Source organism: Lontra canadensis, unplaced genomic scaffold (assembly GCF_010015895.1).
Source record: "Lontra canadensis isolate GAN:19392208 unplaced genomic scaffold, GSC_riverotter_1.0 scaffold12, whole genome shotgun sequence".
Classification (NCBI taxonomy): Eukaryota; Metazoa; Chordata; class Mammalia; order Carnivora; family Mustelidae; genus Lontra; species Lontra canadensis.
Window position 1 is genome coordinate 13,199,810 of NW_022631006.1, and position 25,135 is coordinate 13,224,944.

The following is a 25,135-nucleotide window of genomic DNA, read 5'->3' on the forward strand; positions in this document are numbered from 1 at the left end:
GAAGGAGCCAGAAGTCCCTTGGGTTGACCCCTCACTGAGGACCTTATGTGCAAGTGTGGATAAATTGGGCAGTGGTGGAGAAGAGTAGTTTCCAAGGCAGTGCCCAATGGCCTGGCCATATGGTCAGATTAGAAAGGCAATAGGAACCTGGGTACTAAATGTATGCCTATATAAGACATAACCCTGTGGAAATCACTATGAAAATTTGAAAGGTGCGTCAAAGTAGGAGCCTATAAGGAGAACGCCCTTTTAAGTCTGGAAGGTGATTGAAATGGATAAGTAGATATCCCTGTGTGCTCCCTTGAGATGGCTGCCTGGGGGTCCATGAAATGACTAGACAGGAGTGTCTGCAGCAGTGCAAAGATGGGCTGAAGCCAGACACATTTTTCTCGCACCCTCTGAAGCACAAAATGCCAATAAGAGCTGTCCTACCTGCCAACAAGAGAGACAGAGATGGCTATGTGTCAGATTCCCTGGTGGGAAGGTCCTGAACATAGCTGGCAAGTGAGATTGATGCTGGTAACCTTCAGGGGCTACAAATGGGTCCTGCCTGACAGGAGTATTTACTGCCTCCAGACTGGGTGTCGCTTCCTTGGTATTAGATGCAAATGCTCAAAATACTATAAAACAATAGCAGCAGAAGATAATTGCATGGTTCCTTCAGACCAAGGAACTCATTTTGCAACCGGTAACAGCCAACAATGGGCAGAGAGATAAGTTTGATGGAGAATTGGAGTGGGCGATTGAAACACTGGTTATCGAAAACGGGGGAAGAAAAGGGCACGGAGGGGGCGCCTGTGTGGCTCAGTGGGTTAAACCTCTGCCTTCGGCTCCGGTCATGATCTCAGGGTCCTGGGATCGAGCCCCGCATCGGGCTCTCTGCTCAGCAGTGAGCCTGCTTCCTCCTCTCTCTGCCTGCCTCTCTGCCTACTTGTGATCTCTCTCTCTTTCTGTCAAATAAATAAAAACAAAAACAAACAAACAACAAAAAAAGAAAAAGGCACGGAGGACTGGCTCACCAGCTATCACCAGAGTGTGCTCACCCTAAAAGTGCCGAGTCCTGAAGGGGTGGCCCCGCTTGATAGCTTCCTGGTTTCTGGTGGGTCTGGGCAAGAGCAGGAAGGGGAGCGGTTGGTATTCTTTCTTCCGCACGTTGCCTCAACTTATGTATTGTTTGTTTTGTTCCCCTGCTAGGTGCAGGGGGTCCCAGGACCAGGGCTGCAGCTACAAGGGCTGGAAGCAGGGAGGATGAAAAGCCAGAAACTGTGACTATGTCTTTAACACTTCTGTCATGATTGCTGAGAGCCTGGTGGGATAGGGTGTACCTTTACCCCCTTTGCCAAATTGGGGTTAATAGTGAATTCAGCTTTATTGCTTGTAGTAAAAATAGCTCACTAGTTGTGCACCGTGTGGCCTTACACTGTATGATGAGGAATGGGCTGAGGGAGAAGTGCTTGCTAGTGTTGCTGTCCGTGATCTAGACCAGCACAGTGGGCTGGGTAGTTACCAATGACTGAATGAGAGTCTGGTAATGGGCCAGCATCTTTGGACTGCTATGATTGTTTTGCCATAAGGGGAATATGTGTGTGAAGATCAGGAAGTGGGCTATGATATTGTGATGTAGTTAAAAAAAAAAAAAAATATATATATATATATATATATATATATATTTTTTTTTTTTTTTTTTTTTTTTTTTCATCCATAGTTCCTGGCTTCCAGCTCCCAAAAGCCCTGGAAATTCTTTAGTGTAGAGAGTGATAAAGGTGCCTTCTGTTATGTTAACGAGGCATATTTTGGACACTATCTAGCATGGCTCTTGGTTGCCAAGGTAGCAAACCACGTGATTAGAGGATGGGAACTTTTAGTCCTAACTTCTGGCCTCCAGAGGAGGAGAAAGGAGAAGGGCTGGAGGCTGAATCAGTTGTCAGTGGTCAATGCTTATGTGATGGAACCTCCCTAAGCAAAAAATAAAAAGATGGGATTTGAAGAGCTGGGGGAGTGACATGTCTGGAAAGGACATAGAAGCTCTGCTTCCCTTCCTTGTACCTTGCTGCATGATCTTTTCCCTCTGGCTGTTTCTGAGTATATATCCTTTTACAATAAACTAATAATCTGGTAAGTAGAATGTTTCTCTGAGTTCTGTGAGTCACTCTAGCAAATTAATTGAACCTAAGGAGGAGGTCATGGGAACCTCTGATTGATAGCCCATTGGTCAGAAGTATAGGTAAGAACCTAGCCTTATGCCTGGTATCCAAAACCCAAGAAGGGGGTTGTTGGAACTCCCAATCAATAGCCAGTCAGTCAGAAGCATAGATAATACTTGCGCTTGCAGATGCCATCTGAAGGCAGTGAGGGCCAAGTGTGGGGGCATTCTGAATCAGACGCTATCTTTGGGTAGATAGTGTCAGAATTGCTTGCTGTTGGGGGAACTGCACCCCCCCCACCTCCCACATGTTGGAATTGTGGACCCAGTTCTGGACTGAATACCAATTTACACATTTGTAATATCTACTGTTACCATATTTCAGAGCAAAGAGCGATTCACTTGTCTGCTGATGATGTTTCAGAGTAATTCCACAAGTGGCCTGGTGGAAGTCATTATTATAAATCGTCTGTGAAGTCACTTAATGAAGATTATTTTGAAGTAGCAATCTAAATTTTAATGCAGTTTCTGCTGCAGGCCTAGAAAAGTTATTTATTTATTTACTGCTCCCAAGACAATTTTTCTATAAACAAAATTCTTGATGAATTTATTCTTTTAGTCAAGTCATTGTTTAGAAATGTGAAAATGAAAAAACAACAACAACAACAACAACAACAACAACACTTTTTGACTTTCTATTTTCCAGGAAGAGAAATTTTCAGGGTGGGACAAAGTACCTTGAATTTAGAATTTCCTAGTTTCTGTTTTTATTTTATTTTTTTTCTGTTTTGTTTTTAAAAATTTATTTATTTATTTTAGAGAAAGAGAATGTGTGAGCCTGGAGTCGGGAGTGGGGGGATGAGAGGCAGAGGGAGAGGGAGAGAGAAACTTAAGCAGATTCTGTGCTGAGCTTAGAACTTGATGAGGGGTGCGATCTCACCACCCTGAGATCATGACCTGAGGCAAAACTGAGAGTCACGCTCAACTGTCTAAATCATCTAGGCAGTCTAGGCACCCAGGTCATGGTCCTGAGGGTCATGCGATTGAGCCTTGAGTCAGGCTCTGAGCTCAGCATGGGGTCTTCTTGGGGTTCTCTCTCTCCTTCTCCCTCTGCCCTTCTCCTGCTTGAGCACTTTTTCTCTCTCTACCATAAATAAATAAATCTTTAAAAAAATAAGATAAATAAAAATGAAAAAAATTCTTATTTTAATGTAATTAATATGATCTATGTAGGTTTTCTAACTAAAGGTTCAGTCCTGGCAAAAGGGAGATTATTACAACAGTTAAGAGTATAGAAGCGGATGTACATACATCTATATGTAAGAATTTAGTATGTGAAAATTGGTCAGCTTTCTGAAGATAGCATTGCACCTATAGTAAAACAAATTCTTAGTGAAAGAAAGAAATAAATGTAAAAAAAAAAAAAAGAGAGAAACTACATGTAAAAGAAAATATGACAATTTTTCTGACCTGGGGATAAATATCTTTCTAAGTATAAAACCAAAAGGAGAATCATAAAAGAAAATATTTATAAATTCACTTAAAAATAAATAAACTTCAATGTGAGAAACACAAAATACAAAAGCAAACAGTGGAATATGAAAAAGCATATGATATAAAATTATATTAGGAAAAGTGTTAATATCCTTATATGAAAAAAAAAAGTCTTGGGAATCAATAATAAAAAGACAAATACCCTCCTATTAAAACATGGGCAAAAAAGCAAAAAGCAAAACCACAAATTTCAATAAACATGAAATGTTCAACCTCACAAAGAATAGGATAAATCCAAATTTTATAAAATGAAGTTCCATTTTTAAAGCAATTAAGAAAAATATTTATTATGTTATTATTTGTGGTTTTCTAGAGTAGAAGCTATCCCATACTCTGGAGGTTTAAGTTAGCATACCCTTTGTGAAGTGTTTTGGCAATGTATAAAATAAAGCTCAAAATATGCACAGTTCTGTATCTTTATCAAAATATGATCAGAGAACTTTGCAAAGATTTTATACAAGTACAGGCTTTTATTGCTTGGAATAAAAAAAACCTCCAGATGTCCAAAGAAAATAATTTTAAAAATTATACATCTCTACTGGGTACCTACTGTGTATAAAACCCAGTGTTAGATACTTACATCATTTACAAAATCATGCTACCATTAAAAATCATGTTTTTGAACAGTAATAATATGGGAAAGTGTGAGGAATAAAATATGAGGAAAAAGAAAAAAACCTCAAACTGTATTTATATCAAGATCTAAAAGCCCGAAAGGAAATACATCAGATGCTGACTGTGGGGATCTCTGGGTGATTTTACTTTTTTCCTTGCATTTTATCAGTCTAGGTAAAAATACTATGTTAAAGTAATTTAATCTGTTTTATAGAAAAATATCAAGGTCATCATAAAATGGAATGCCAGTATAAAAATGACGATATTTAGACCTACTTGAGTTAAATCATAATAATTATAACAAACTGACCCGTTCTATGAATTTTTTTTTTTTCTTAAAACAAATATGTGTTGAGAGCCTCTGTTCTTGTCAGGTCCTGTTGTAGGTCTTAAGGATACTGCAATGGTGCAGTGAACAGGAGAGAAAATCAGGAGCATTTCAGCAGGGCCAGGGGGCTGGGGCCCTGGGAAAAGGGAGAGTTAACGTTCTAGCTCTCTCTGGGAAGAAATGCTAGCAGAGTGTATGTGGGGGTGGGGATGGGGGGGTTGGGGGAGGATGCTATTTCTGTGCAATCCTGTAAGCATGCAGCTGGACACCCAACCCTTAACTTTGGCATTCTCTGAGGTAAGCATGCTCAGTCAACTAAACCAACCAAGCTGGAGACAGACTGGAAATTTCTGCTGGCACTTCTGTTGCATAGGGCATGACTCATCATTGACATCCTGATTTAAGGGACTAGGATACCAAGGAAAGGTCTATGCTCAGAATTCTTGTGTGATCTACATGGCTGAGGGGACAGAAGAGAGAGGTTTGGCCTGGCAGATCTTATTTTCAGAAACCAGTGACTGAGCTTGAAGTTTAATAACTGAATTTACAATTATTTGATACCCAAAGTCACTTTACATAAGATGCAGGACTTATTACTTATTTATTGGTTCATAAACACCAGTTAGTCTCCTTATTAGCATAAGGCTGAAATGAAAAATGTCATTTGTTTACCACCCATCTATCTTAAAAAAAAATTGAAACAATTTTAGAGTAAAACTGCAGGTTTTTAAAAGTATAAAATGAGCATTAGGAAGGCCTTAAGCATATACATCAAGGGCATAAATGTGAAAACTTGGAACAGTTTACTAACAAATGGCCAGGAGTATAGGAGACAAAGAGTTTCTGGAGAGACCCATTGTAATAATAAGTGCTGGGTACTCATTTAAAGATGCCACGCTGCACATGAACTACCAAGAAAAACCACACACAGGCCCGTTCCTTGAGGTAGGACCCCTCACCACAGAAGTCTGTGCTCTGTGACCAGCTGAGATGGACAAAATTGTTGCTGAGCTGTTTTAAAGACAGCCACGGGCGTGTGGCACCACCATTTCGGAAGCTTATGGGGGAGATTTCCAATCACTTACCTTCACTGATGATTTCCAGGGAGGGTAGGAAGTACTCGTCACAGACAATAGACACGGCCATGAACATGTAAAGGATAATCAGGAAGTAGATGACAATGCCTCCATCTGTGCGCTCCTGTTTCGTGAAAAACCCTTCGGGAAAGTCCAGGGATGGAGACATAACACATTGGGTGCTATTTCCTGGTAAGGAAAAGAAGGTGAAAATTTGAAGTATGCTGGTGTCGCTAGTTCCAAGCCCACAAAGAGAGATTTCTTAAGAAAACTAAGTGTGTTGTCACCATATGGAATTTTAAGAACCCTAGTGGAAATGTATAAGGCATTTTGAATATGATGTAGAGCTTTTGAAAAAAATAATTATTGGGGCTCAAAAGAGGAGCTTTAATGAAGTAAGCTGATGATAATGAAAGAATTTAAAAAATCATGAAATCACTCTTCCTTGTATGCTTTATTTCTTAAAAGGGAATTCTGAACCCTTCCTCCTCCTCAAAGAGAAACTGTATCTCTGGTGAGAAAGATTCCTAATATCTGTACAATTTCATTTTCCCATTTCAGAGCCCAAGCTGCCCACGGGCCTGTGAAGAGTCCTCCACTGTTGCAGAGAGAATTTCTAAGATGAAAGAAGATTTTTTTTTTTCACGATGAAGTCTCCAACAATAAGAACTGGAGACTCGCCTGCTTCATGAAGCCTGTGAATTCTTTCTGAGCTATCTTTGAGAACTTATCCGAGGGATCAAAAGCGTTTGATATTCTTCCAAATGCTAAAAATCAGAGGAGGAAGCATGAGCCGAAGTAAGTCAAGTGAGTATTTTCCTCTCTTTGTCCCTCCATCTGTACATGGCAGCTGCGGCAGGGGCAACTGACCCCAGTGTCCACCTACCTGTGGCCCTTAGGAGACGCTGGGGCAGGGAGGCACTCGGGGGAGGCAAGCGTACAGTAGCCCCGAGGATGCTGAGGAGCAGAGCCCTTCTTGCCCACCGTGGGCCCCCTTCGGTCGGCATTCCTGCTGTGCTCTTACTGCAGAGTGCTGCTTTGGGAAGGGGAAAAGGGTGGAATAAGCTGGGTCATGTGAGGAGTCTCCTTCCTGCTCACTGCCCTGCCCAGGACACATCTCAGCCAGGCCTGTGCAGGAGGGAAGGTGAAAGGAGCCAGGCAGTCTCCTCTGATCAGGAGCCCCCAAGCTCCAGAGAGGCTGGGGGAGGTGGGGAGGAGAGCAGATGATTCCTGTGTACAGCTGTAGTCGTCCCTGAGGCAGATCCGGGCGGCTTGTTCTTTATGGCATGGTTTGATTTACTGGTCTTCATAGTGGCTGTGATTTTGACTTTCTCTAGATTTGGAATGACCTGAGTTTGCAACTGCTTCGTCTCCAGCCCTCATTTCTAGAAGTTGCTGGGACTGGTGTATGTGAATTCTTTGGCTAGGTATGCACATTTTTAATCTTTCTTTTGGGCCTCTCCACCTCCTCTCCCATTAGGGCTAGAGCCAGAAAGGTAATTTTGGAGGCTCTTGCAATAATCTAGTGGAGAAATGATGGGAGCTTGAACCAGAGCCGTAGCAATGGGGGTGGGGAGAAGCGGACAGCTTCAAGAACTGTATGGAGACATGGTGGATGCTATTTGATCATTGATTAGCTGTGCTCTCTGCCAGAGATTTTGAAATGCAGATTCAACAGGCCAGGGGGTTTCAAACACAAACTACTAACTCCCCTACCCTAGCATTTATTGCACTTGCCAAGGCATTAAGAACTTGGGGCAATGAAGTAACTTGTGCTTAATAGCACAGACCACATAGTTTGGGTTGTAGCACTGCTACTTCCTGGCTCTGTGTCCTTGGGCACGTTATTTAACTTCTCTGCTTCTCAGTTCTACTCTCTGTAAAAAGGGAATGGTAGGTCACCTCACCTGTGGTGAGGATGACACAAATGAATGCACGTAATCTGCTTAAAACAGCCTCTGCCACGGAGTCAGTGTTACCTATTTATCTATCATCTGTCTTTATTATTATTAATGTGTTACTTTTGATTAAAATAAAAGCTTCTTGGCCAAAGGATTTCTTTTTTTCTAAGTTTTGCAATTCTCGTGGTTCCTTTGCTTTGCAGAAGAAGCATAAAAATTGATGTGTTTGCTAAGTTTTAGATTTAGAAACTGGGTTTTTCTGGTGGAAAAGAGTAAGTTGTTTCCGGATGCTTATTATGATTCTGGGTTGGTAAAAATTCTCAAACGCCCTTTTGTTTTGCTGGGAATTGGTAGCCATTATAAACCTCTCTGAAACGGTCATTTCTAGGAACTGTCTATCCAGATGTGTGGTGTGGTTGTGAGGTTGGGACGATGAGTCACCAAAGTGTAGCTCGAATAGAGCAGATTCTCAGCAAGCAGTGTCTGGGCTGCTGACCCCCACAGAAGGCGGTGCCCTGGACCATGAGACCGTGACCTCAGTGCCAGCAGTGGCCGAGGCCAGGGTAGAGGCCAATTAATTTTGTGCTGAGTGGATGTATTGCATGAGCCTTTCCTCTCCAAAATGCAGTAGTTCCACCAACTGATAAAACTAAACATTACAAACAAACAAAGTAGCACAAACATTCAAACCATAGTATTTCCAGTGCCCAATATCAATCTGGGAAATAGTACATATCTCAAGATACCAGCCAATTACAATGGAATAGAGTGCTTACACATAGTAGGTACTTAAAAAATGTTTGTTGATTGATTTCATTGTAATTTTTTTTTAAATTTTTAAAAATTTTATTTATTTATTTGACAGAGAGAGAGCACAAGTAGGCAGAGCAACAGGCAGAGAGAGTGGGAGAAGCGGGCTCTATGCTAAGCAGAGAGTCTGATGTGGGGCTCGATCCCAGGACCCTGGGATCATGACCTGAGCCGAAGGCAGAGGCTTTAACCCACTGAGCCACCCAGGTGCCTCCATTGTACCGATTCTTCAAAACACATTTCCCAGAGCACATATGTACTTGCTCTGAACAAATGATAAAATCAAATAGGAGTTTATTGAGGAAAGAGAATTTAGGAGGCTAATTATACATACCTGATACGTTTATTGCTCATTTTACAAAAGGATCTTAAGAAGTTTTTTATTGTAAAATAAAGCATAGATAAAGCCCAATGAAATAAATGTGTAGTTTATTGTTATATTATTATTATTATTATTTTATAAGATAGAGTCCCTTGTAAACACTGTAGATCAAGAACTAGAACTTTGCCAGCCACCCTAGAAACCCCTTCATGTGCCTCAATCCCACCTCCTCCTTTTCTTGGAAAGTAGACAGCCACCGACTTCCACAGTAATCACTTCAGTGTCTGTGTATTTTTAATTGTTTATCACCCACTCCTAAATGGGAGCATCTTCAGGACACTATAGCTTAGCCCTAGAAAAAAAGACCTTTAAGTTTCTTTTAGTTTACAGATTTCTCCTCCTTCTTTTTCTTTTCTTTTTAATTTATCTATCGGGAAACCCCAGGGCACTTGATCTGTAGAGTTTCCCACAGTCCTGATTCTGTTGAGTGTGTCCTATGGTATAGCTCAACATATCCCTCCATTTCTTCTGGTTTTGGTAATTGGCAGCTGGATGCAGAGGTTTGATCAGACTGGGTTCTGTCCCACTGGCAAGACCAAAGTGGGTGGGCAGTGTGGCCTTTCCTTAGAAAGCACATGAGGTCAATTTGTCTTTTCTTTTGTGATGTTAGCAGCCTTTCCTTCTCTAGAGGTCACAAAAGGGTCATGTTCCAATTCTATAATTTTTTTTTCACTTATTACTCGGAATATTTTATAGTGAGATGATTTCTATCATCTACTCTTTGGGTACCCAGGGGTACCCAGTTTATATGGAAAAGGTAAGATATGTGCTTGATCCTTTTCCTCTACCGATCATTTCTCAAGTTAATTGGTTTTCAATTTTCTTCCAAAAATAACCAGCTAGATTTTAAAAATGATTATGAATCAATATATTTAAATATATTTGATGGCTTCCAATTGCCATGATTATCCTTTTTAAATTTCAAATCATCTCATCTTTAGCCTCATCTTTGGGTTGACTTCTGAGAGCCTTTGACATGACCTTAATAGGTTTTAATTGCTTTCTTATTACCTGATATAAAAGAAATATTCCAGGCTCATCCTACACACAAAACCAATCATTTCTTCAAAATGACCCTTTATTTTTTTTGTAGAAAGTATATCCATATCATGATCTAAGAATCTGGGTTACTAGCAATGCTTATTGCTACTGGATTGCTCATTATTTGTAATCCCCCCTGTCCCACCCCTCGCCATATCTCTTTATAAAATATCTCATGAGTTCATACTCATACTTCCTATTCAAGGGTCCTGGATGATAGAATTGGCATATCTAGAATTTCATAATTATGTATTTCCTGTCCTATGTTAGATATATGAGTCTCAAAATGATGACATTGATTCTACCACCACTAATATAATCACTAAGAAAAGTCCAAAATTTTTGCTTATACTCTTTCCATTCTCCTTCTATTCCAAGAGCTATAGCCTATCTGCATTGCTCCCTTTAATCCTCATTTAGTCTTGGTAGTACAAGTAACTATATTTTTAATGTTTGCCACTGTTCTAAGGTTGATGTTTCTCTAGATATTTGATGCCTGAAACATATTTTCTAATAGATCCCTTGGAAGAACTCATAGGAACTGTGTTCTTCGAGTTCTTTCCTGTCTGTAATGATTTCTCAATGGTCTTTATACTTGAAAGTCAGCTGTGCTGGATATAAAATCACTGGCTCACATTTTTTTCCCTTAAGTATTTTCTGTTGCTCTGTTTTCTTATGACATAAAGCATTACTGTTGACAAGCTGATAATTATATATATAATTTTACTCCCCTTAGATGTCACTTGCTCTTTTTTCTTAGATACTCAGAAGATTTTTTATTCTCTTTCTTTAAAGTTCAATAATTTTATGAGAATATCATAATGTTGGTCACTTTGAGTTGCTGTTCTTAGGTATAGAATGTGCTCTCTCAGTGTGTAGTTTCAGATTTCTTGATTTCAGGAAAGTTTTAGAGAATTATAGTTTTCAGTATTTGTTTTGTTCCCTTTCTTTGGATTTATTCTCTCAGGGACTTCCACTATTTTTATGTTGGATAGTCTTTGGGTATCATCGGTATTGTTACTTGGTCATGCATCTCTTTTTATCTTTTTTTTTCATTTCTTTTTGATTTTAAATTTTTTCATTTTCCTTTTCTATTTCTTTTAAGATATTATCTGTTGTGTTTATTGCTCCTATGTTCTTTCTAGTTTCATACTCATTTTTTCAAAAAGTTTTCTTTTATATCTAATATTTCCTGATGACTAATGCCTCATTTCTGAGTTTTTTCTTTCTAAATCTGATTTGTGTTGTTCTTATCTCGTGTGATTTTCTTCATGTCTTTTAGATTCTAGTTACAGTTTGATCTGTTGTGTGGGCATGTCTTTCTAGCATGCTTCCCATGTCTGAAGCAAGGCTCTTCTCCCCACTTATTCTCTTTTTTTCTTATGGTAATTTTGTGTGGGATTTGACCTTCACATCTTTCTTTTCCTCATTTTTATGTGAAACAAATTTTTCCTGAACTTTAAGAAGAAGGTGTTGTTTAGTGTAACTTCTCTCAATTTGCAGAGATGGCTCTTCTATTGTTTTCTTGTAGTGTTCAAAAAAATCACGACTTGCTCTCTGAAATTTACTGGCTCTGTCTTCCATGCCTACTTTTATTGGGACTTCCTCTTTCCTTTCTTCCCTACTATCACTGGTTAGCTTTTATTCCATGACTAGAAGTTTCAAATCTCTGTATGTCAGCCCCATCCTGGAAGGGAGTTCTGCTTGATTAGTTTTGAGACCTCATATGTGTCAGACCCTATTGCGATCCCTTGTACTCAGCCAATGTTAGACTGAGCCAAAACTTTTGTTTGTTTGTTTGTTTTTGTTTTTGACTGGTGTTTGCAAATAGTCCTATTTCATCAAAGTTTTGTTGTTATTTTGGGGTGTCCTGTTCTCAGTTTGGTCAGATTGCCTGTGCCTTGCCTGTACTTTCTCCCACATAGAAGCTGATACCATGTATATTTGGTGTCATGAGTGTGCTTCATCCCCACTCATTTGTGTTTGGGGCTGCTGGTGGTAGCTCCAAACAGCTTTCTGTTAAATGCTGTTAATGGGTCTTTGCTATCTAGTTGCTTTGTCTGTTTCTATTGGAGATTTGGAAAGATTGAGAAGCCATGCCACTCCTGCCTCCATCCTGAAAAACCTTTTCATCTTTAAGCAAAGGAATCCATATAGTTGTATTTTGTTAACCAGAACTTTTTTTTAGTCCATTGAACATATGGTTTACTTGACAAAGATTCTATTTACATACAAACAGTAGGAAACTCATCTATTATGTAAACTCGCATATAGCCAAACTGTTAGTGAGGTTCCTGCTGTGCAAACAAAATAAAACCATGAAGCTAGTGGATGTTTGATCTTGGGATGATGACTTTACTTCCTAGGGCTTCCTCGTGCCCATTTGTAAAATGAAAGGGCTGGGCTAGATATGTTCTTAATTCTTTTTATTAGCATTTGCTAGTAGTCAACATTATCAGACTCTTGAGTGGTGGTTTGTATTGAAATGGAAATTAAAATAAACAAAAAATAGAGAATCTCCAGAAGAAGCCATCTCTTGAAGTGGCCAAGGAACTAACCCTTTCAGATTGGTACAGAGATGGTTATTGAGCTGTGGTCAAATTGTAGACTGGTAGTCATCCTTTCTTTTAAGGTATAAAACTCTCAGAATTACCTTCAGCTCTTCCTTACTCACTGACCGACTTCAGTTTAACAGTCTTCTCTGGAATACCTGGGCCTCTGCTGAGTAAGATGTCACCAGTTGTGCTTAGGAATCAAAGCCAACAGTCCGTGTTTACTAAACTTGAGATCTCCTTGTGTATCATGCAGTATAAATTTCCTACCAGCCCAAAAGGACAGAAGAGGAGTTCTCACTGGTTTCTTAGTAAGTACCTGGTGGCTTTTAAAATTACTAATGATCTGGCACTTACCCAGACGAATTGAATCAAGATTTCTGGGCATGACTCAAGCATGGATATTTAAAAAAAAAATTCCCAGCTGGTACCAGGAGTGTTGAGAACTACCAGGATGGATATTGCTATCCTTGCTTTAAAAAGGATAGATTGAATTGATTGCCTAAGATCTAAGGTTACATAGCATCCACCAAAGTGGCAGAGCCAGGATGTAGGGAAAGGTCTGTCTAAGGCCAAAGTACATGGCATCCTCACTTGCAGCCTGAGCCAGCTCCTCAGAAAGTGAGTTTCATGAGGGCAAACCCATGCCTATCTAATTTCCTATTGCATTGCCAGTGTTCAGCTGGTGCCAGGCACATGGTGTGGGTATCTAATAAATATTGTGGAAGGCATGAATGAATGAAGTACATAGGGAATTTCACAGTGACTGTTCCTTGACGACATCCCTGGGACCCCACAAGAATGTGCAGGGTCTTTTGTCCCGTTCCAGTGCCATTGGCTGCATTGTCTGAGCATTTGTCTGAATGCCCCCTAACAGAGCAGCTCAGTTAGCTCTCCAGCTCCACCTGCTGATGCTTCAAACACAGTTGGGCTCTCCAACTTCCTGTTGGAGGAAATATGGAAAAACCTACTCTAAGAAGCCCTGTGAAATCAGTCATTTGAAAAGACATTTTGATTCTCCTCCATAGAATCAGAGCTAGGGATGTTTGCTACTTCCTGCCTTTGAGTATCTGCTCCCTTAAATGAAAGCTTTCACAGTCTGTGCTCTTCTTCTGAGGACAGAGGAGGAGAAAGAATCACATGACTAAGGCTGTCCCTGTGCTCTGACTCTGGCTTCTTGATAGAACTTTTTTATTTTTTAACTTTTTATTGTATATTATGTAATATATAATATATATACACATATTACACCTGGATATGACATATATATACAGAAAAGTGTGTGTATTTTGCCATTGCCTTTTGCAGTTTAGACATGCAGAATCAAGCCCCATAGGCGATCCTTAATAAGGTGAGGGATTACGTGTCCCTACGTGTGTTCAGCACAGCCTGGGAAGGGAGTGTTGAGTGGGAATGCATTGTTACAGGGAGCCTTCAGGGTCTCAGTTGTTGCTGTCCTATGAGTGACTGCTCACTTAGGAGAGTAGCCTGGGAATCCCCAGGACAAGGAAATTTTACCTCAGTCCACCAAGAACCTTCCTGTTTTGTCTCCAGCCATCACAAGAGCTGCCAGCTTGAGCCATAGCCACGGCTGTGAGCTGAGCAGCATTCTGCTTCATGGTTCACATATTCACAAGGTGCCTGCCATCTTTCCCACACTCCCATCCTCAGGGAGTTTATAAGCCAAAAATCAGGGTTGAGCATTGGTTTAGGATATGACTGAGTATATTCAATTTTCAACCCAGGACAGGTTGGTCTCATTCACTGATGTGTGTGTCCAACTCCATGAAAATTATTCAAAAACATTTTCAATTCCTAGAAGGCCTTCACAGTTTTCTCAGAATTTCTCCCTTTCCCCCCTTTTTATGGGAGGGCATATTCCAATTCTCTGAGTCCTGAAGGGGAGTTCAAGTTTTTCAGATCAAATATTATTTAAAAAACATTTTGGAGTAGAAATAATTTTATTTTTTATTAACATATAATTTATTATTTGTTTCTGGAGTACAGGTCTGTGATTCATCAGTCTTCCACAATTCACAGCACTCGCCATAGCATAGAAATAATTTTAGAATTAACTAAACCTCAGTTAAATTTCCCTTTCTTCATTATTTCTGAAACTTAGTAAGTGGGGATAATACCACTTGTTTTTAGGCTGTGTGATTATAGACCTAGAATATAAATACTCGTCCCCCTTCCCTCTGTGTTGCAACTCCATGAGAGCACATTTTATGTTATTAGAACCTGGCAGAGTGCTTAGCTCTCAATGAAATTGAATACATCAGGCAGGCCATCATCTGGGAACAAAATGATAAAAGATTTTTATTAGCTATATTTACAAAAATTGAAATTTTGCTTTTAGCCTGCTTTTTGATACTTGTTACTGCCACTTAATTTGTGGTAGCCTTTCTTTGTCTTTGCTCTCTGAGTGCAAATAAAAGCCTTCCCTGAGTGATTCAGTACCTGGTGGTTGAATGAATGATCCGGAAAAGGGCCTGCCGTAGCCTGACTTTGCATTTTCTCCTCCAGCTCTATTTCATTGAGGTGCTGTGAAGGGGTGGCAAGTGAGACAAGTAGAGGGCCTCTGACTAAAATATGCTGGAGTGTGGAGATTTATTTTCTTCACTTTAATATAATAAACCCCCTCAGGGTCTGAGTTAGCATCATCATTTTTCCTTAGTCTGCTCTCTGAAGGCTGCCAACCCTACATGAAGAGATTGATGCCTCCTTTACTATAAATAATCGGGATGAAGGCATTTATCAGGGATTCTTGAAAATTTGCTGGCCTTAGAACTTCTCCCCCCTAGGCTTGGAACTCAAAAGCCCTAGAGCTCATAAAGACTGAATGTAAGAGAATCTGGTCCTGAAGAGAGAAAAATAGTAAGTGCTCTGTAATGTCTCTCTGTGCTGGGATTGGCTCTACAGATTATATTATGTGCTTTGAAGTCCTTGCTTAGCTAAGAGAGAAGGGAGATGCTGTGATGGTGGGGTGGGGTATGGAGCTAGAAGAGAAGTAGGGAAGTGGACCAAAAAGATGGGCCACCGTAATAAGAGCAGCTTAGTACACCATACCTATGCAGTCCAGGACAGCTGATGGGACTGTGGCCGTGGTTGGTCTTTGTAAATCAATCTCTTGAGGCATGGTCTGCACAGGTCTCTGTGAAAAAGGCCCTCGCCTTCCAGAATGCTGGGCTACTCGTACTTCTCTGTCTTTGGCTAGATATTCCCAAAGAACTAGAACAATATTACTACCCGCACCACCCGCACCACCCGCCCCCCGGAACCTAAGGACGCCCGTTTCTCACTCTTTCCTCTTCTCTGCCTCCCTTCTCAGTTCTTCTCCAACTGGAAAGTCACTGTGGGAGACATGAACTTGTGTCTCCCAGATCCCCTTTGAGGGAAGATTGCTGCCCCAGCCCTGAGGGTCCTGTCAGTGGATGGCCTCTACCTCTCAGATCCTTGAGGGGCAGCCTGAGCTGCAGAGAGCTGCCTCACCTGCCATCATGCTGTTCCCAGGGCAGCCCACATCTAAATAAGGGAGGGCTGTAGAAGCACAGACATTTTGTCCTGACATAGACAACTCTGATGGGCACTACTCATTTCAGAGCTTCTCACTGGTTTGGCTACAGCTTCGTTCATCTGCCCCCAAGTTCAAATTCTTCCTCCCCCAAATCCTGCTTCCTCCTTTTCCTCTCACAGATGCTGAGCCCCAGTAAACATCTTATACCCCAACTCCATCTCAGTGACAACTTCAGAGAAGCCTACGTGTGAGGGGCTCTAACCTGCCTGATAATTCTATGCTCAGAACTCCAAACTTTATTCTAGGTGTATAAACAAGTGAGTTTTAGATTTTAGAAAATGTTTTTTTTCTTTCAACATATCTTGGGTTTCAAAAATGTTGTCTCTGGACAGAAAAAAAACAGGATGAGCTTGAAACTCAATGTTGAGGAATGACTCCTTTGTTCTAGGCTGCATCTACACTTTCCTTGAAGCCATGAATGCCATTGATTCCATGGATGGGTAGTCAGTCACAGGGCAAGAAGAAATGGGGGAAAAGAAAGAGTTGGAAAGTATCATTATATCCCAATTACATGGCTTTGTAAACTGTAGAGCACTGGATAAACCTTGATGGTTGTGGCTCTTTTCATGGATGAGGGCTATCCCTTTCACCATGTTGCAGTCCACTGAATAACTGGGCTGGCCTCAGCCAACTTGGTTGTTCTCAGATACTTTGGAAGGTGATTTAGATGGGAGGGAACAGTGGTTATGATGGCAGAAATGGCTTTCATCAAGTTAGGATATTTTAATTTCAGCTGCTGTGTCTATTGTCTGCCATGCTTTCTACTCTCCTTTTGCTCATATGCTTATTTTGTGGCTCTGGTTGATCCCTCTAATCTGGAGATTTTCAGACTTTCCTCCTAGATACAAAGGGAGTGAGAGGTTCATTGTTGGAGGGCTGCCTCTCCTGTGCCTTGTGTGCTTAACCTTTTGAATGTGATTTGTGCAGCTGTCCATTTGTCCTGCATGTGGACTCATGTCCGTGGGAGTTATGACCTGGGAGAACCCCAAAGACCAGCAGCCTTGGATTCCCTTCACAAGGAATTTCACTGCAACATTTAAGATTCACCCAGCACTCCCTTAGGAGACTTGGCTTTCTTTGAGGCGAGGTCACAGACAGAAACAGAAATAGGGCTGCCCTGCAGGTAAAGTCTCTTTTTTTGTGTGCCTGGCAGACTAAAGTAGAGCTCAGAAGTTCTAACCAAGTCTCAGGATTCTTCTTCTCTTTCTTTAAGACTCATGGTTTTCTTTAAGAAAAAAAGAAAAATCATAAAAGTCATTTGGTACTTCCTCATGGCCAAGTAGAGGTTGTGGTAAAAAAAAAAAATTGATGACAAAAATAGCTTTTATCAAGCATCTACTATGATCCATGCACTGTTCTAAGCTTTTCTAGTTATTACTATATTCTTCCAATAACTGTAAAAGAAAGTTGATACTATTATTTCCATTTTGTCATGAAGAAAGAGAGACAAAGGAAAAAGGCATCCATCTATTCTGGTTCATTTCTTAACTGTTCATAAGAAGTTGCTAGCTATGTTTTCTTTTATTGTTTTATTTTTTGTGGGGAAGAGTGCAGGTAATCTCCTTATTCTATTCATAACTATGTTTTCTTTTCAGTTACTCAATAACTATTCACTGAGCACCTGTTGTGGGTCAGGTGCAATGCCAGCACTGGAGAATAGAGTGCTGGATAAAGCAGACAGGGTCTCTGCACTGTTGGAAGTCAGAGACGGTCAGAACATCTGGTTCTTCAGGGGCAATACCTGCATATCAAGGTTTTTGGCTGGGGAATCCACCTCTAACCCTCTGCTTGCTGTCCAATTTTTCTAAAAGGCTAAGCAGAGAAAAATCAGGTTTCTGGAAAACTTCTAAAGAATATATTATATGCAGCCCATTTTCCTCCCAAATTCCCAGTCTTAGTGAATGAGATCACCCTTTTGGCATCCTTGACTACTTGTTCTACTTTTCCCACCCCCTACCATGTCTCTCAGTCTCTGGGTCCAGCTATTTCTTTCTCCTGAGCATCTTTTGGGTCAACACGCTTCTCTCCATGTCCACTGTTACCATCATTTGTTCCCCAGAATTCTTCTGACAGGGTGTCATGTCTCTTGCCCCCCTATATCTCACTGTCCTTGTGAGTCAAGCAGACAGTTGAATACAAGAGTATGAACTCAGAGGTGCAGCCTGATAGAAGAGGAGGAGCCAGCAAATGAGTTTCAGCAAGTAGGTCGCTGAGGTGGGAGGAAAGCCAGAGAGTTGTGGTATTGCTAGAGTGGAAGATGGGTAGGTTTCAAGGAGGGACTGGTTAGAGGTTAAGGTGAAATACAGAACAGTCCAGTATATTTGGCAGCACAGAGATCAAGGATGACCTTAACAGAAAAGTTTCATTAGAGTCCTATGGGTAAGTAAAATGGGAGTAACCTTGAGAAGGAAAGAAGTAAGGTTTATTTTTTTTGAAATCTTATTTATTTATTTACTTACTTATTGTTAATGTATGTGAAACAGAAATTGAGGAGAATATTGGGTAGGGGATTTGGGGTTTTTTGGTTTTTTTTTTTTACCATGGGAAATTCTACAGCATGCTTATGCATTGATGGGATGATCCAATAACAAGCAAGAGAGTGAAAGTGCAACAAACATAAGGGAATCCTTGAGAGGGTGCTGGGGATCAGGGCCCCAGAGCTCCAGAGGTGGTAGATGGGCCATTGTTGGAGGAGATTTGCTTCTCCCATGAAACAAGAGAAATGGGGTAGAAACAAGTAGAGATGAGGCAGATTCACAGATTTAGCGGAGAGGAAAAGTAGGGATTCTTACCTGATGGTGTCTATCTTTTAATCAGAGCATTTAAAAAATCATGTTTAATTCATAAAGACGGTTTGAGAAAAGAGACTGTAGAAGGTATAAACTAATCATAACAAGATTAGAAAAGCTAATTTACTGAGGAAACAGAAGAGGAGTGTTGAGGGTTTTGTTCAGGTTTCTGGTCATGAATTTAGAGTGAACCTGGTTTGCTGTATTTCATGCGTGTGTTTTTCCTCCAGGAGTATTCTGTCTTTTAAGTATAGGTGTAGATAAACTGGAGTACACCAGGCTTGGCTTTATTCCAGGCAAGTGTGACAGAAGAGAGAGGTGTAAAGGAGGAGAGGAAACTTTCAAGGAGGCGATAATTATAGAGCCCGTAATCTAAATGATTCAGAAGGATAACAGAAAGAGGGGACTGACTGACTGATGGTTAATTGGAAGATGGCTGATGGTTTGGAGAGAGAAGAGAGGTTAAAGAATCATGTTGGTGAGGACGAGCTAGGGGAGGAGGTGTGGGTTAGAGACTGGCTTTCGTGAAACAAAGTTGGAGGTGGTGTGCTGCAGCAGTAACACAGGAGTGGGTGACAGTAAGACTAGCTTAACAGTAATAGGGTGGAGGGAAACGCAATTGGAGATGAGAACATTAAGGAGCTAAAATTTAGCGGTTTATATTTTATCTCATTTTGAACACATCTTAATGTTTTGTGGTGGTTGGTCTATCTTTCCAACAGGTATGTTGTTCTCTGAAGGAAGGAACTACATTTGTCTTGTCACTGCTTTCTCCCTCATGCCCAGCACAGTACCTGACCCATAAAATACTCAATAAATATTTACTGATGGGCAAAGAGGTCTTTTCTTTAAAAAAATTCTAGAAGTTGTTTCTGAATTGAGAGCTGCACCCTAGGACAATTGTCTTGACTCCTTATGGACCTCTTTCTGTGAGCTGCCTTGTCAGTAATGACATTTACTGCTTCTATGGAAGCACTCCTGTCTAATTCTCCCTGGTATTTAATATAGGGCTTGCTGAGGAAGTAATTCACTCCCTTACACAGTATTCCCTTCATTAGGACCCACAAGGGAAACTTTTCTAAGATTTCATTGCTTGGAAGACCTGTGACTCTCTTAAGTGAACTGACACTTTGTGTGCCTTGTAAGCAAATATGTACTCCTCTTTGCTTTGCCCATTACAGTCAGATTTGTGGCTCAGGCTCAACTTAGCAATTATGCAGAAAAATGTGGTATCAATTTCTTAGGAATAATTTTACCCTTTGCTTTATCTGGTTCTCTTTTCCTGGTTTCCTCAAGTCGGTGATTTCTTCTCATGTTTCATTTCTATTCTAGAATATTTCTTGAATATGTAAAACTAAAGTGTGTTTCCCCAAGGTTCAGCTGGATGGATTTTATCTTGACCACTTCGACTGGTGCATGCTTCTGGTGATCAGGTTAAAAGTGAGCCTGTTATTTCATAACCTATAATAGTGAAGATTTAGCTTATAACAATTTATAAACAATACACGTTTCTCAGAATTTATTGACCTAATCTTTTTGAGTTAAGTCTGGAATTTCTACATAGAATGTTAAACATGTCACCTATTTGGGGCTTAATAACAAGCACAAAATTGCTTACAAAGAGTAAACACATTTTTGAGCATTTATCAATTAAATCGAAAGCTCCTATCTAAGACTTTATTAATTTAATTAAAGAATCTTATGAATTTTTTGAGCATATATTTGCTTAATCAAATAATTGAAAAAGGTGCAAAAAGAACTAAGTCATGACTAAGGACTTTGGGAACCTTATTAGAAATGCAAATGCAATAATAAGGCAGAGATCAAGATGACAAATATGGACGAAGGCCACTGAAGAATGAGAAGGATAACTGGAAATAAGAGGACATAAGAAACTCTATAGGACCAGCCACAGAGGAATACTGGACACAAAAATCTACACATGAAAGAAAATGAAAAAGAAAAACAGGAAACATGTCACAGCTGTGAGCTTTGCAATACACGATATCGGAGAGTCATTAAATACACTGAGAGTACATAAATACTGTCATTACGGGAAAGTTTATTCCAGAACACAAGCTGAGATACCTACTATATTTTACAAGAGTTGCTTTCTGCAGATGGAAATATGGAACTCACAGGGTAGAGAAGGATACACAAGTACAGCTCAGCAATGGTGCCTACACCAGTGAGGCCAAGACCAGACCACCGTTTGTAATTTGGTTGGAGACGACTGTAAACTTCTTCCTGTAAAGTTTGATCAGTGGTCTCATTAAGTATTGTATCTGAGAAGAATGAGATTGTTGATTGTGTTGGCCATGATATAGATGCATAGGAAAATAAAATACATCAATATTTTATCAACAAGTGTAAAAATATTCCAGAATGGTATAAGTTATGTTGGCAAGGCAAGTTTTACATATTTTTGTAAGCTACCTTGCATCCTTTCTTGGGAGAAGCAGGGCTGTTCATTAAAGAATATAAAACCAGACTATATAAAGTTATATTTTCAGTATTGAATTTAAAAAATGACTCTGGGAGTGGAATGTTTATTATTAATATTATTAGATCTATTAACTATCATATATGGTGTGCTTCTAATGTGCTAAGCAAAGGCTAAACATTTTTTTTTTTTGTCTTACTCATTTAATCCTCATTGTGATCTGATTACAGGAATGATCAGGATTCCCATTCATGCATACAGCAAATATTTATTGAGTTCCTACTATGCACTGGCAACTTTTCTCATAAGTCAGACAAAAACCTTGCTTTCATGTGTTTCCTTACCAAAGGAAGACAATAAATACAGAATCTAACAGAATACCAATGGTAATAAATGTCTAAATGTTGGGAGAAATATAAAGCTAGACAAGGAAATGGAGAGGGACAAGGGGTACATTTTCAAAGAATGGTCGGGGAGAGCCCCTCTGCTGAGGTGACATTTGGGAAGAAACCTGCATATGGTGAGAAAGTCAGTCATTTCATAAACACCAAGTTCTGGGCTAATTCTACCAGAGGCCTCAAGGATGGTTTTGAAAGTAAAATCTCAACTCCTGGAATTCCATCTTCCAAAGTCAGGGCTTCTGCTGCTGCGTGGTGGCAGCCCTGCTGTGGCCGCAGCAGTGGGGCTTGGCTTCAGTTCCATGGCAAAAAGATAAACATGTCTTTGATGCAAACAGATTTGAAAACCAGCTGGGATCTGTTCTGCCGTGTGAAAATAGTGAGAGGGGAGTGTCTTTGGGAGCTGTGTTGTGTTGTGTCGGCACTTCTAAAGCATTACTTGATGAGGTACCTGCAGAATGTTCACATTGCTTGAGGGTAATTCATGTTGTGTCCTGCACCCAAGTCCTACAGGATCAAGTTGACAGAGTGAAAACACATTTGCCTCTTTTAACCTCTTCTCACTAGTTTTCCCTGCCATATTATAGTGGCTGCTAGAAGGGGATGCAAAGACTGTCCTATTTACACTTCACAACCCACCTTTGTTCAGCTAGAATTCCTGTCACCAACCCTTCTCTCCCTGATCCCCTCAATACAGAGAATGGACAGTCCCTGGCTGGTCCCATGGTACCGTGAATATAGACTGTGTTTAATCACCTCCTCCAGGGTAGGAATGAGCCCTGGTGGTAGTGATTGTTCATGAGAAGGAGGGGAGAGCATACTGTTGGTGGGAGCCCGGGCTGAGGTAAGTCCCCAAGGAAAGCCTGGTCCCTAAATATGCAAAATAACAGTCTTTGAGTTGATGTAGATTTGAATAAACCTCTGAAGTTGTTGGAGAGGTCATAGAAGGGCTCAGTAGAATTCTAGACTGTTTGTTCATTTGCTCACGTGTACATTTTCCACGTACTTATTAGGCACCTTCCATAACCACAGCACTGTTCTTATCCTGGAAGGTGGTCTCATGGGACAGACAGATTTGAACAAGACCATTGCATTCAGTATTACAAGTGGTGCAAAAGAGGTACACATGGGGTGATGTTAGAAACACAAAAAGTGACTGCTGGGGAGTTCAGAGTAGCTTCAGAGGATGTGTTCTTGGGGGTGGGCCTTAGTGGAGAAGTAGAATTTGCCAGAGAAGGAAAGAATGAAGGCAGTTTTCTAAGATAGAGGGGATGGCATGTCCAAAGGCAGAATTCAGAAGTGGCCTGGCTGACTCAGGAAACAGCAATGGGGCATGAGATGCCTCTGCAGGGAACCAAAGGAGGGATGGCTGGAGGGGAAGCTGGCTGGCCCAGATGCAGGGCCTTCTCTTCCTAGCCAAGGAGCTCAGGCCTTTTTCTCTCCCTCTGTGGAGTGGAACCGTAAGTTTTGGGAACATTTAGTGGATAAAAAACCTGATGCCCAGAGGGCTAATGATGTTGAACATCTTTTCATGTGTCTGTCAGCCATTTATATGTCTTCTTTGGAGAAGTGTCTGTTCATGTCTTTTGCCCATTTTCAAACCACGTTGAGATAACACCTTACACCAGTTAGAATGACAAAAATTAACAAGACAGGAAACAACAAATGTTGGAGAGGATGTGGAGAAAGGGGAACTGGAACTCTCTTACACTCTTGGGAATGCAAGCTGTGCAGCCACTCTGGAAAACAGTATAGAGTTTCCTCAAAAAGTTAAAAATAGAGCTACCCTATGACCCAGCAATTGTACTACTGGGTATTTACCCCAAAGATACGGATGTAGTGAAAAGAAGGGGCACTTGCACCCCAGTGTTCATAGCAGCAATGTCCACAATAGCCCAACTGTGGAAGGAGCCAAGATGCCCTTCAACATATGAATGGATAAAGAAGATGTGGTCGATATATACAATAGACTATTATTCAGCCATCAAAAAGGATGATTACCCATGCATCGACATGGATGGAACTGGACGGGATTATGCTAAGTGAAATAAGTCAAGCAGAGAAAAACAATTATCATATGGTTTCACTCATATGTGGTTCCACATATGGTATATGTATATATAGTATAAGGAATAGCACGGAGGACATGAGGGGAAAACAAGTGGGGGGAGTTGGAGGGGGAGATGAACCATGAAAGACTCTGGACTCTGGGAAACAATCTGAGGGTTTCAGAGGGGAGGGGAGTCGTGGGATGGGGTAGCCTGGTGTTGGGTTTTAAGGAGGGCATGTGTACAGCACTGGGTATTATATGCAAATAATGAATCATGGAACACTACATCAAAAACTAACAATGTACTGTTTCGTGACTAGCATAACATTAAAAAAAAAGAACCTGACACTCAGATGGTGACTTGATTAAACTAGATATTTAAAAATAGAATATGATTTAGGAGTTACTGCTAAGTGAGAAATTCCTGAAGATTTTTGTTTTGTTTGCACATGTATGCATCATTTATGTATGATTTTTCTCCCTTAGTTACGCTTGTGTGCAAGTGATGGACAATGTGTCATAAGATAAGGGCTGTGGATTCTTACAGTCATGAAAAGTGGGTTCTGTCAATGAGTTTACTGCACAGCATGAAGACTGATGCTTTGGACGCTCACCCACACCATGCAGGTGGGAGTATAAATTGGAACAGCATTTCTGAAGGGCAATTTGGCAACGTGCATCAAAACAACCTATGCAATCTACACAGCATTGACCTCAAACTCTTTTTTAAAGAATTTATCCTAGAGGAATGACCAGAGATGCATTTGGAGTATTTATTCTTGGTAGCATATTTATGATGTCAGAAAATGAGATCACCTACATTTTCTAATAAAATAATTACAGTATAATGGAGAGCACTGTTGATGTTAAAGGGATTAAACAGAAGTTTATTTGTTTTTATGGAAATGTGTTCCTAAGTGAAAAATACAGTTTATAAAATAATATATACATGACTTTAATCTTGTAAAAATTAGATGTATAATCTACTTATGTGTATGTATAAAAAAAGTCCAAAAAATTATATACAAAGATGTTAATAGTGGTAGCAGGATAATAAATAATTCTCAAGTCTTACTACTGGTTTATCTATATGATTTCTAGGGTTTTTTGTTTGTTTAACAATAGACATGTATTACTCTATAGCTTGTGCAATATAATTAATTTCCCCACATGTATGCACACTGGCTGGTTGACTGTTTACCATACCTTTTTAAAATTCTTCTGTTATTCCATCCAGGACTGTTTGGCCAAAAACTCAGGAACATGAAAAAAAAAAAAAAAGTCTGGGGACCATATATTATGTTTGGAAAACTTCTGCCTTGTGTAGGCCATGTCTGTGATCAGAAAGATAAGCTAGGCTTATCTTCATTCCTTTCTGGAAAGCACATATCTTTAGATTAAACATTGCTGGCAAAATTCCAGAATTTCCATTTCCTTAGTAACTGAGCAGGGTAATAAATTGGATAAAAGCATCTG

General features: G+C 40.2%; 1 protein-coding gene and 1 long non-coding RNA gene across 2 annotated transcripts in view; one reads left to right on the forward strand and one right to left on the reverse strand.

Annotated features, from left to right (window-relative positions):
* The window catches only part of SLC24A5 (solute carrier family 24 member 5), a 27,827-nt gene extending 21,030 nt beyond the window's left edge, over positions 1–6,797 (reverse strand). Inside the window, exons 1-2 of the mRNA XM_032856570.1 lie at positions 6,603–6,797; positions 5,726–5,905 (exon numbers count right to left, since the gene is read on the reverse strand). Of these exons, the coding sequence (XP_032712461.1) occupies positions 5,726–5,905; positions 6,603–6,723 (301 nt within the window). The 5' untranslated portion in view covers positions 6,724–6,797. The remainder of the gene's footprint in view (positions 1–5,725; positions 5,906–6,602) is intronic.
* LOC116867147 lies at positions 6,191–24,162 on the forward strand. Its single transcript, XR_004382559.1, has 3 exons — positions 6,191–6,523; positions 7,054–7,143; positions 24,146–24,162. It is a non-coding gene; the product is annotated as an uncharacterized LOC116867147 (long non-coding RNA).
* The last annotated feature ends 973 nt before the right edge of the window (positions 24,163–25,135 follow it).